The 13,432-nt window shown below is 43.2% G+C and overlaps 1 protein-coding gene across 3 annotated transcripts in view; it reads right to left on the bottom strand.

The window, feature by feature from the left end:
* Window positions 1-13,432, bottom strand: part of PRKCQ (protein kinase C theta) — a 54,082-nt gene that overhangs the window by 30,565 nt on the left and 10,085 nt on the right. The window contains exons 2-5 of one of the 3 annotated variants that reach the window (XM_062491722.1): window positions 13,313-13,415; window positions 6,882-7,177; window positions 5,513-5,638; window positions 1,075-1,274 (exon numbers count right to left, since the gene is read on the bottom strand). In XM_062491722.1, the coding sequence (XP_062347706.1) occupies window positions 1,075-1,274; window positions 5,513-5,630 (318 nt within the window). In that variant the 5' untranslated portion in view covers window positions 5,631-5,638; window positions 6,882-7,177; window positions 13,313-13,415. Of the gene's footprint in view, window positions 1-1,074; window positions 1,275-5,512; window positions 5,639-6,881; window positions 7,178-13,312; window positions 13,416-13,432 lie in introns of those variants that run through there. The other 2 variants (XM_062491723.1, XM_062491724.1) reach the window with 2 other exon arrangements.

The following is a 13,432-nucleotide window of genomic DNA, read 5'->3' as shown; positions in this document are numbered from 1 at the left end:
AAGAAGTCCATTAACCAATCATTCAAAGAAGGAAAAATAATTTCAGATGACTTTCAAGCGATCTCTTTTTCCCAGTGGGAACTGATGAATAGCAATGAACGCTAATTTTCAGGTTGCTCATACCCAAGGCAACAAGGCAGGGTAAGAGCGACTACAGAGAGAGGAGGGTTGATCACTTCATATCAAACCCTAAGAGCAGCGTGATAGGAGAGATAAATGTGATTAAACCACAGAAGATGTAGGCAGCTTTTTTGACACCAAATTTGGATCAGTACTATCTATAGAGAAAACTTGTTCCAAATGGATCCTGCAAGGGGAAAGTGGGAGCAGTTAAAAAACCCAGCCAGCTTCTGACAGGTGAGGCTGAAATCTTTTAGGCACTCAGTTCTTCTTTACAGTCAGCCTGAGGGATGCTACAAGCTTATTCAGACATTTTTTGGGGCCTTCCCACAGGACTTGGTAATTCCCATCCACTTGACTTATCATCCGTAAGAGCCTTTGGAAATCTGAATCCACTGGACTATGTATGCCCTGGATACTACATTGTAAAGATTTTTGCCAAGATCTTTCTTGCTTGGACTACCAGGGAACACAACCTTACATTTAGCATTCTTGTGAAGACTGTTCAAATTTATGCCACAGTAACTTCAGTGATTTTTAAGGAGTTGCTCTGACATAACTCTGAACTCAGGCAGCTGTGAATCAGCTACTTGATATTAGATAAAATTTTTAAAGCTGTTTCCCCAGAGAGCATAAAATAACTCATGTTCAGCCAGTCATACTAGCATTTGTTCCCAGCGGGTTTCCTCGACAAGGATTAATACACGTGTACAGCTCACCTGAAGCAGGATCCTCACTAGCACAGGGCAGGTTTCAATTAAAATAAAAGTGCCAAACTCTTCTCTTCTGATAAGTCTCTCCCTCAAGTCACACCCAAGTAGTCTCAAAACATTATTCCAGCCAGTTCCCACTGTGCTGCTGGTGACATCCACAGCCTGGCATGGACACAAGGACGTCCCCTTACCCTGCAGCAGCTCCCCAACACATTCTGCAGGACAAGAGAGTGATGCTCACCCATATCTCTGTCTTCCCATTGCTCTTTTTGCACCTCTCTGCCAGCACCTTGAGCTCCACTGTGGTCTCTGAGACCATTTCTGCACTTTTGTCCTTGACCACAATGTGCATGACCCGGCCATTGTTGATATGGGCATCAAAAGTGCTGTTCCAGGGTGGGTACATGGTAGGCTTCTTCTGCACATACACTTGCCCATTCTCTGTTGAGAGGGAGAATACAAATCCATGCAGTGAGGACAGTTCATGAGACCAAATACAGACACCTACCCTAAAAAAGGTAATTTCCACTCTTAACTCCATCAGTTCTGTTGAGGAGATCTCTAACGCTGACTCCAGCACCATAAATACCCACTTCTAATCAGGTGAATCCCATCGCAGACAACTGCCTTGTTCATCATCTGTCCCAAGGCATAGCAAAATGAGACAGCTTTGCTTCAAGTCCCCCAAAAGCTGGGTGCACTTTGGGATTAATGTCCAGCCCAGTAGCTAACTAAGGGATGTTAAACCGTGAATGGTCTTGCAGACCTGTAATCATCCTACAAGGATGTAGAGTTTTCAATGAGGCAAACTCTCACTAATGCTTTAATTCCTCTTCCTTCACAGCATCTTAATATGGTGATGGGTAAAAAAATTGGTATCTCTGAGGTTTGCAGAGGGTTCTCTCTAACTGGGTCTCTCTGAAAAGAGTCTCAGCCAAATTTATTTACCTCACAGAGCCAGTTTTACTTCATACAGCCCTGTAAAAGTCTTGGATATTATAATGGATACTTACTGAAGGTAAATTCTATATCACAGTTACCCTCTGCACATGTTCAACGCATCAAATGCTGAAGCTGAAGGAATAAGAGAAAAAAGCAGCAGACCTGTGACTCCTGTTTAAAGACCCTGCTCTTATTTCCAATAATCCCAGACAGAAAAGGACATGCAGCTGATAGCCTGGAAGATGCTGAAGAAATTCTTTCCCTAAATGAGAGGACTAATTCACAAAAAATCAGAGACAAAAATTAGTCATAAACTTTCCAGCATCCTGGAAAACAGAAATCTCAGTAAAGGACCTTTATTTCTTTGCTGCATCAGTGAAAAAGCCACAAATGTGAAACACGGCAGTTGCAAAACAAGTGCTTTCATTTGTGTTGCACTCCAGGACACTGGGCTTAAATAAACAAACCCTGGAATGTGAATGAACTGCCCAATATATGGGATCAGACAGTCACCCCTGATGTGTCCCCGCTGACGGCTGTGGAATTCTGCCAGGGATTTATCTAACCCCAGGTTCCTGAAAAATGAAAAAGCAACTGTCTTTCCCGGGGAGAATCTTCCACTGTAGCTGGGAGAGCTTTTCCTGGAGACTTTGCTGGGTTCAAACATGGATCAGGATCCTTCATGAAGCAAATGTCACCAAGGCAGGTGGCGAAATGGCACCCGGCCACGTGGCTTGTGAAGGCAGAAGCCATTTTTAAAGGGCAGACTCTTTTTATATCTCAGAGGCACGTATAATTTCTGAAATATTTTGTCAATTATAAATTGCTGTAACACCTCCAACTGTATAGGCGTGGTTTGTTTTTCGGGTATTTTTTGGTTTGTTTGGTTTTTTTTTTTCCAGATTGCATTATAATGTGATGGGGTCTCTTTTACAAAATAAGCAAGTGGAAAAATGTAAAAGGCTGCCCAAGATCTACCCAGAATTTCTGAAATTCTTCACTGTGGTCCTGCTGTGACATCCCTATGTCCACAGAGGATGTTCATCACTCCCAGATCCCTGGGGACCTCTGTGCCAATGACCTTTTCATTATGGCTGGTTGACCAGGGACAGCCTTTGAGATGAACCCAAAGTCAAATTCCCTGTTTTTGGAAACCAAACACATTTGTCATCTAACACTGTTCTGTTTGCAAAAACCCAACAACCAAACAAAAACAAAACCAAAAACCTCACACTTTGCCAGTGCTAAACATAGAAACACAGAATGGTTTAAGTTGGAAGGAACTTTAAAAACCCTCCAGTTCCATTCCCCTGCCATGGGCAGGGACAACTTCCACTATCCCAGGTTGCCTTGTCCAGCCTGGCCTTGAACACTTCGGCATGTCCTGCCCTGCTCAGCAATCATTTCCACCCTGAAAAACTTCATGGCCAAGCATCAGAGCACAAATCTGGTGGTCAGGATGATTTGCATCTCTCACCAGCTGTGCAGCTGGTCCACTCCTACTCCTTGGTCATAATTTGGCCAAAATTTGTATATCAGGGAAATACAGATTTTTTTTTAAAAATCCCATTACAACTGAGTAGCAAGTGCTTCATCAAATCAGGAAGCTTGAGGGCAAATTTCGACCAAAAGAAAAACAATCATGAAGCAAGGATAAGACATTTATGGCAGAGTTGGATTAACAGCTGGACTTGACGTTCTTGGAGATCTTTCCCAATCTTAATGATTCCATGATTCTAACACAAATGCATTTAGTTAATGTTTGTCTGGAGACCTTTTGTCCTCTTGAAGCCTGTTAGAACAAGACAGCACCTTGGGATGGCCACGCTGAGAGCATTCCTGGCATTTAGAGTCAGGCTCATCTCCCTGCACATCAGACATAGACCTCTGAGTGGTCTGTCTGGTCAGGGGAGAGCACGGGGCTTTTCCAGGCTGTGATTCACCACACTTATCAGGGATGTGTTCCTCAGGCTGGAATTGCTCACACATCAGCATCGGGGAATTACAGGGCGGATGGATTTCTGGGTGGTCTCACTTTTCTCAGTCCCCTTAAGGTAAAGCTGGCCATGCACACATTTAAACACCCTGCAGCAGCAGCAGGTTAACAATCCCACGGGTGCTTCAGCCCACCCTAGGAGGGGAGTAGGAGGTGAATCAGTCCCAGGAGGTTCACTGATGAATCCCTCTGGCTGTCCCATCATGCTCTGAGCCATCACCAGATGAAATTACATCTACTCTCAGCCCTCACTAATGCAGAAAAGTTCCCTCCAACACAATTTTTTATTTCTTGATGGCAGAGGATTTATTATAATAAAAATTAAAATAATTATAATTATTACAGTAATAATTATAATTACTATAATTATTATAATAATTATGATTATTGAATCTGAGGAGCACAAAAATTATATCCCTTAGAAAATACTTTTGTGTTTGTTGGATACCAGAAAACACTTTCAGCTCTGTGTCAGACAAATAAATATAGGTCTGCTCTGACCAAATTGATTTTATTCACTTTTGAACTGACACAGATTTCAATTTGAGTTATAGCTTTCAAAAGCCTCATTAGAGAAAAACAGCCAAGCTCTGCAGAGCTAAAATAGAATGTATTTTCTGATAAAAGTGAGATCTTGGGGATATCCTGTCATGCAGTATTTTCTTTCCTTTTGAATTTACTATTCACCACATCTTCCATTATTATTTAAAGTATCATTTAAGGCAAGACAAAGTTCAATGTGATAAATTCTGACTTAAACAAAAAATGAACCCCAGTGAAATACCAAACTATTTTAAAATTCTAATTTTTTAAAACTACTTTAACATCCTCTAGAGATTACAGTCATGGGGATTCTCAATAAATAGGGATTTCTGAGTGGATTTTATTTTTCAAAGAATCACAGCAGTCATATTAGAAATTTATCAAAGATTTAAGCTAAATATCAGCCAATATGGGTAATTCCCTAACATGAAGGTCTTGCTCTTCATGATTCTTCAAAAGCACAGCTGGAGAACTTTTCATCCTTTCACTGGAATTATTTTCATGCATAAGACACATAATAAATGTTTTCCGAAGGAGGACTCATCAGTGTTGTTCAATCAGGATAAATGTGCAACAATCCATAGATCCAGACACAGCAAACAGCTTCTCAGGAGGTTTCATTTTCGAACATTTTACACAGCACAGCAATTACACAGAGAAATTAACTCTCTCTGCAGAGACTGGGCTGTTTGAGTGCCTTTTTAAAAATTTAAATTATGGAAGTGGCTGAGTCTGTCAGTTTCCCCCAAAAAAGCGATTAACAAAGATGTCTCTGCCAGAATATTTTAGCGCACTGAGATTTCACCTATCTGGAGTCCCACTGACAAACCAACAGCTGCTCGTGGAAGGGTGAAACCAAATACAGCTCAGCTCATCTGCTCTGTCACATGCTGGGTCTTGTAATGCAGCTGATAATATCCTCAAATTGAAGGCACAGATTTGTTTGGCAGCGTCTTAAAATCAGATTGCTTTGCAGACCACACCAAACCCAAACTTGCACTGCACTGGGACACACAAAGGGCTTCACAAATCTTTATAAAGTGGGGTTGGAAATGAATGATCTTTGAGGTCTCTTCCAAGCTATTTTATGGTTCATTCTATGATTTACCAGCATGTTACCTACACACAGGAAATGACACAGAAAAGCGCAGACATGACTTATAAATCCCCCACCCACACTTAACCCCTCCCCACTTACCTGACTCCACAGCTTCTTTAACCATCACGGCGCAGTAGGGGTTAATCACCTCTCCCTGGGATGGCAGGTAAGGGCCACTGTCATAGTTGGACAAACCAATACGCAGGAAGGGAGACATGACAAGTCCTGTGCCAAACAAAAGACAGGCGACACTTGGGAGAGAGTCTAAAAATTCCCCTGGTTTTAACCAGCCCCTTATCTCCGTCGGACAGCGGGACACCAGCCACTAGTTATCCATCCAGCTGGAGCCTCTCTGACTTCCTTCCACGGACTGACACAGCACTGCTGGACGTGCCCAAGGTACTGAAACTCAGCTGTCGGCTTAACCACGGAACTGAACTCATCCCAGGGCTGGAAAAACCCACAAGAGCAGCTCTGAGCCCTGATGACTTCACGCTGACCGTCGGGAAGGAGGACGATAATGCACAGGAGTCAGAAATCAGATCTTTCCTGGCTTGGGATAAACTTCTGCTGTAATTTACGTTGAATCACATCAATAACCTGAATGCTATGGGAAAAGAAAGGGGTTTGGGAACACTGTTGGAAGCCTGCAAGCTGAACATGGAACTGCGAAATAACAGTGCACTATTTATATACGGCATGGAAAGGAGATCAGGCTTTCCTGGGTGCTGAACCATATTCACAAGTGAAGCTATAAAGAGAAAGTTCAGCTCATATGAACCACACTGTATAGACAGTGAAACAAAATACCCCACCAGAAAAAAACAGCACATTGGGATTTATTTTAAGCAGCTGAAAACTGAAACAAATAAAATCAAGATGCCAGGAAACACTACAAAACCTTTGGGTTGAAACACCACAAAACTTTCTCTGCAAGGTCTTTCAAAGCCTTCAGAAAGAAGATTTAATGAAACCAGAAATTATTAACTGCTGTAGCTAGTGCCCATCCTTGTACCATCTGGGACCAAAACGGATTTACCACCCAACTTTTGTCTCATCATCTGAGCTTGTCAGTCTTGGCTTCTCTTCCAGTCAATGGGGAGCAAGAGGCACTTTGAACTCAGCTGCAGATGTCTGTCTTGGACCACCAGAGTTAAAAGACATCAGTGCTACCACCAGCTGTTATGTGTCAAATATATTGACAATGATACCTTGTTCATGCACAACAGCAAAAGGAGGAATGACTCGTGGTGTGGGATGCAGCCAAGACTCTTTTGCATTTTGCACATAAAAGTGATCTCTCTGAAGGGAAGCTTCTCTAGCCTCACATGGAAGAAGTTCCAGGTTCTTTGCTGGGAATAGCATTTTCTTACTTGTAAATGGTATTTTCCTGACAGTTAAGTTCCATCTCTGAGAGGGGCTCCTCATTTCATCACTGTTGTGGACAACATGGAAAGGTTTTTCTCACCTGAAAGAATAACTGCTCCTCAGGCCAGGCTGACTTCAAAACCTGCCTCTCTGTTCAAGGACACAGGAGGCAAGACCATCAAGGAGAGAGGAAAACTTGAGGAACCAAGATGCAGCCCTTTGCTTGAGTGTCTTCTCTCTTCCCCCGCAGGCTGGAGTGATGAGTTCCATCAGCCCCTTGCACAAAAGTCTGGGGCTGCTACAAAACCCAGAACAACTTTTGTCAGTGCGTGGCCAGGTTGCAGCAGGTTGTTGTTCCACTTGTATCCTGGGTCTGATAAGATTTTCTCCTTCCTCCTGTTTTATAAACAAGGACAAACAGCTGCAGTTATTGCTGGGACTGGAACACCAAATCTTCTGGCTGAGTATTCACAAGCACAGAGCACTCATATTCCAATATTTTCCGACACAGATGGCTCACGAAGCCAACTGTCCATGTTTTCTGACAAAGAATTTGCCTTCCCAGAAGGTTTCCCTAAATTTACTGCTCTACATCAGGCCAATTTATACAATAAACAGCATCTGAAGACTCTTGTTCCCATTTGAGCTCCTGGGCGTGTTAGCCAACAGCCAGGCTGAGTTTTCAGGAAAACAGCAAAAAGTTACCAATTCACTTGGATACTGCACTTAGAAGAAAACCATCAGGTTTCTGGGGAAGAGAGGATGGGGCACAGAAAGAGAAAAACATCCTGTGAGTCATATCTGTTATGTATCTCTAGGAATGCAAATGTTATGGATCTGTGCAAATAGCATGGCCAGGAAAACATCAGGGCTTCTGCAAAATCCCAGAAGCCGGCGGGAAAGGCAAAGAACCAGGTGGGGCTGGATATTGGCAATCAGGACAATCCTGTTCTCTGGAAGAGGGCAGCATCTCTGAAGGATGTTTTACATTAGCCAAGTGCCTGATGAAGCTGCTTTGGAGAGCCACTTGCATTTAGACAAATCCTCAAGTACAGATAGACCTGTGGCACTGCAGAGAAGTACAGTGAGTGGTTTGTGAGTGCTCCGTGGCAAGAAAAGGCTAAAAGTTCTGCCTCAACTGTCCTAAGCAGAGAAACCTGATCAAATTAAGAAGGAAATAATCTCTTCAGTAGATATATATAAATATATATATATATTCCCTCTCTGTGGGATGCAGACATTTGTTATTACTTAGACATTTCCTTTGTTTCAAAGAACAAGAAGTCTATGAAGTCTAAAGACAAAAGGGAAAACAAATCAAAGGGCCTCGACCAGCAGAAGAGAAATTCAAGGAGCTGCGTTTTCTGTAGCATCAGTGTGAAAAAGATGGCCAAAAACTAAAACCAACAACCAAAACATCTTCTTTGAACCTCTCTGTGTGAACAGAAATATCCTCTCTGCTTCTACCATACTCCACCAATTCTGGTCACTGCTGGGCAAGAGAAAAATATGATCCTCTTCCAAATCCCTAATTCCTACACCTATGGCTTTAGGAACCTGTTGTTCTACAGGTAGGAGTTGGAGGAAGTGCAAGAGGTTAAGCACTCCCTTACCAGGACTTTCCAAATTCACCTTTAAAAGCTCAGAGTGCCAGTCAGAATTATTAGTCAACTTGTTGGCAGTAATAAAATGTGGTGACACTGTTGACTCAGGTACTAAAGAAATAAAATTAGGATTAAATGTTTGAAATTCATCACACGTCAATTAAATCAATGTATTCACAACATAAGCAGAACTGTGAAAGAAAGCATCTTGTCCTGCTAAACATACCTATCACTGTTCCAAAAATCACTGCTTGGGTATGCTACAAGACACCTGTTCAGGTCTGTGGATCAGCTCCCTGAGCAGTGACATTTAAAACTTTTCCTTCATGTTAAATACTGGATGTTCCCTCCCTCCCCTCCAGTGCAACACTTCATTTTGGCTCTGTGCAATCAAGCACTTCCTGATCAGGTATCCCAGAGATGTGGAATTTTCACTATTGAAATACTCAAAAGCCATCTGTGCACGATCCAGGGCAGTTCCTGGCGTCCCTGCTTGGATAGGAGAGGGGAAGAAGAAGAGGTCACTTCAAAGCTCAAGCAGCCTGTGGCTCTGTGAAGACAGAGTGGGATGGATCTCACCAAGACCCAGATGTCTGCAGCATCTGCATCCCCATTTCAGGCAGTCACCTGGGCTCCTGAGAGAGGCACGGAGAGAAATTGGCACCCTCAGATCCTGAGCTGGAACCACCAATGTGAGATTCCCCCCTTCTGAGAGCCAATGGGAATACCTGCGGATGATCTGCTCACGTGAAGAACCTTCACTGCAAGATCTGGTTTTGATCATATTATTCCAACCATTAAAATTTCAATGGATCCCTCAGTGTATCAAATCTAAAAGACTTCACACAAACCAGTTTATGGCAGGAGACGCTGTGCAGCCTCCAGCAAACAGGTGAGAATTTTCCACCAGCTGCAAAGCACATGGATTTGGCACAGTAAGAGTCAGCACTGATAAACCAACAGCTGCCCTTCTAAGCCTTGCAAGGGCTGGCTCAAGCTTGCTAAAACCAGAGTTTACTGCTGTACCAGCCTCATGTGAGCACTCTGCTCTGGGGTGGATTTCTTTACCTTGCCCAATAAATCAGACAGATAACTGGTTTCCTGCTTCTCTCCACTGTCTTTCCTGAAACCACCTTGGCTTTGGCCCAAACATCTGTTTTCCAGGTCAGATTTCCAGTGTTTTCCACTACAGGACTGCTACTTGGCTGGCATCCATGGCCATAACCAATTAAGCAACAATGCAACTCAGCTCCAGCATGGCTCGCTGTAATAGCAGCAGTTTAATTTAACACCAGAAACAGCTGCACTGGATATGGAGAGTGTCTGCTTAATTTCCCAGTGGAAAGGATACTGTGAGCTATCTGAAAAACCAAGGATGAAATGCAGCTTTCTGTAAGAGGCCACCTGCAACCTCTCCTACAGTGAAACATTAAATACGCTGTAATTGGGGTTCAGCAATGCTGCACCCCACCTTGCTGGCACTGGGGAGCTCTGCCCATTCTGGAGAATAATGCAACATATGGAAGCCATTCCCAGATGATATTAGGAAGTAAAAAACTCCTTAACATCCTTAACCAAATGCGGTTAAGTAGAGAATAAGAAATGAGCTCCTGCTCCCAGTCAGCAGAAGATCTGGATGGAGTACAGCTGCCTGTGATGGGTTTTGTGCTTTTGCCTTTCACTGACTGAAAACAGATGCATGTATGACAGAGTAAAGATGGAAATTTACTGAACAAGGGCCAACTGAAAAAGGAAATATTTCTGGATTTGAGATGTTGCTTTCCTAATGTCATCACTGTCATTTCCTTGAGGTCAGAGGGAACATTTCCTGCTTTCTCTTTTTATTTTTTTTTTAGGCAAATCTGCTTGCAAAATGAGTTCATAATCTCCAGATCAGCATCATTAAGAGGGAAAGGATCCAGGAGTTATAGCTGGAGGGTATAAACTTTCTTTCACCCCCTTTCCAAGGCATGTCCCAGCAAAAAAGGCAGGTCCTGACCCTGCAGAGATCTGTTTGTAAGGCTGGTGGAGACCTGCATGTGAGCATTGTACACTTCAAGGCCTTCCTGCAGATTTCAAGAGCAACACTTAACACCAGCAGTGATGGCTGAAGTCCCTTTCTCCATCCTCTGACTCCTCATATCTCACAGACCAAACAAGAGTGAAGGGGAATCTGAATAACTCCCCTGAGGGACTCATTTTGGGCGTCCATATAAGCTGTTATTTCAAAGGAGATCAAACCAGCATGCTCACGAAGGAGCAAATTCAGAACCCCTGTGGGTGCCATCCAACATTTCTCACACTTTCCTTTGACAAGGATGTGGATCAGAGGTGAAAAAGGAGGGGAATTTGGAGCTCTTTAATATTTCCCCCTCTCCGTAGTCAGCCACCCCTTCCACAACATCTCACAAAGGCAGAGCAGGGAGAGAGTGAGACGAGTCAGGACCAGCAGTCGCTGATGGGATTGGTACAATACCAGACTCCATGCAACCGAAGAACCTCTAAAAACTTCCTGGAACCACTTGATTTCAAAACAGAGGTGATGCTCCCCACACAAACCCTTTCCCATCACTTGCAGATGTAGAAGAAATGGGCAAAGCATTTCTTTCCCCTTTGGAAATGACGCTTGCAGGCATTTCTAGGACCAGTGTCAGGCACAGGGATGGGCATTTTTCTTTAAAACCCTCTGGGATGTCTTGTGAGGCTCTGTTTGGGGCGAGTGGGGTGTATGGGTAACAGGACCTATCTGCTATATATACCCTACAAACTCTGTCTGGACTCTGCTGAGCTCTGGGGTTTTCTTTTTGCTGCATTTGTGGTGCACAAGGCAAAACCAGAGCCTCAGGTCTATTTTCAGATCTTAAACATGATTAAGGCACAGTGGAGTTAGCACAGGTGAACAGATTTACAGCTGTGGAAGGGTTGGTGTCCGTCCCACTGGGGGAATTGCAGTAAAGAGCTGCTGAGAATGCCAGTGGTCACTACATTCATCCATGGACTCTAGGATGGAATCCTCAGCCTTTCTAGACACATGTATAGCTGGGCCTTAAAAACAGGGAATTTGTGCTCTGCTATCCCCTTGGGTCTCCACAAAACAATTCCTTCAACCTGACCCAAACACAAGCTGTGCCCAGGGATTATGTTCAGCTTTTCATGCCCTGTCATGCTGCAGCTTCCCAATCTCCTCCAGCACAGGCTGATGTCTCTTTAGAGCAGATTTCTCTCAAAGCAACCTCTCTTTTCTCTGCAGTTTTCAGCTGCACCCATCCCCTGTTCTGACTGACCCAGCAGGGATGTGGGGCCTGTCCTAAGCACGAGTGATGATGGTGATGATGGTGATGATGATGGTGATGATGATGATGTGTGGGAGTGGTGTGCAGCAGCTGCCTTTTGGATGGGATAAAGAGGCTGGGAAATCATAGCCTGTGAAGAATTAAGGGTGGATTCACACGAATATACAGAGACAACTGTACTGCACAGATGGGCTGCCCCAGAGCACCCACTACAGAGATATAAACATTTGTAGGGGTGCATCTTCCCATCCTAAAGAGGGTATTTCAAATAAAGCCAAACCCATCCTGGAACTGCTGTTTCTGCCCCATGATTACACAAAGATGGCCGAAGTCAGTCCTAGCACTGATGTTCAGCTGTCCAATGAAAAGAACACAGATTTTAGGGTTTCATCCACAAGATGCATTTGTGTCTAACAGTGATGACAGCTTGGAGAGACAGTAAAAAACATCTGGGTGAGGACCCCACGCCAAAACCATCCCATCACAGGGACACCCCTGAAGCATATCTGAATTTGCTCATCAAGGAGACAAATTCTTACACCAAAAGAATCTTTCTCAGACATGCCTTTTGTTTTCCAGCAGACAATGTGAATTTATCTACCTTGGCAGGGCTTTTAATGCTGAAGCACTTGTAATTTGTGCAAACTGAAAAGAGAAGCAGAGCAGATCCACCATATCTTTATTTGGATGAAACCCCTCCAGGTCCTGTCCCTGAAGCTAGGCCAGATTCCTTTTTTTCCTCACATTTAATGAATTTTTGTCATCTGTAGTCCTGAAACAAAGCAATCTTTCTCACTTGTACTGTTGGAAAAATGCCCAGCTATTCAGTTTATTCTCCTTTGTAATTTTTTTTCTCTTTTTTTTGTGCATTTTTGGGGTTCAATGTATCAAGAGCAACTTGTCAATTTTGCTTCCTTATTTTCCTGGAAAACTTCTGGGTAATTTGTTTTCCTGTCTCACTTCATTTCTGTAACACCTGGACCACACAAGCTCAAAAGAAATGTTTTCAAAGTAATTATCCCTATTGTACTTACCTATAATTTTTAATACTATATTTTCAGGTTTTAATTGTCTGCTAACAAACACAGACCAAACTAGAAGAGGCAGAACACTGTTTAACAAACACTGAACACAAAATTCTTTCAAGAGCTTTGAAATGCAATGAGGAAAATAAAAATATTTTGAACTGAGATGTAGCTACAATACGTCCTTTTCTTTTGCCTCCTGTTCATTAGCACAGCAATTTCTGTATTTCTGCATAATTTTGGCACTGGTTCACAGATTTCTTGCTCTGGCCTTCTGGGTGTTTTTGGTGCTTTTTTAAATGTCAGATGTGGAGTGTTCCTTAAATACTTCACCATCTTGTACCAGGACTTTTTTTATGCGTGGACTTCCTACCAGTGCCAGCATCTGCACCTACTTTTTATTTTCTTTCTCTTAAAAAGAAAGAAAAAACCCAAAGAGGGGTACAACCTTATGAACATCCTTCCTTGTGCAGTCACAGTTTCATGCTGTGATGAACCTAATTCAGCAGTGGAGGTATTTAAGGAGGTTTGTTCAATCCAGAAATATGCTCAGGGTATTTGGACCCTGGATTGCAGAAATGTTGGGCTGGAAAAGAGCATTTCACTCACCCCTCTGCCACTCAGCAGACTGTGTCTACCTCATCCTTGATGTATCTGTCTGGCCATCTGTCAGCAGTGAAGCTTCTTCTGTGCTTGGTGTTACCACTCAGTCCTCAAAAAAAGTGGGCA

This window comes from Cinclus cinclus, chromosome 4, assembly GCF_963662255.1.
Source record: "Cinclus cinclus chromosome 4, bCinCin1.1, whole genome shotgun sequence".
Lineage (NCBI taxonomy): Eukaryota > Metazoa > Chordata > Aves > Passeriformes > Cinclidae > Cinclus > Cinclus cinclus.
Note: the sequence above shows the minus strand (reverse complement) of the source record. Positions and strands in the feature narration are given on the sequence as shown.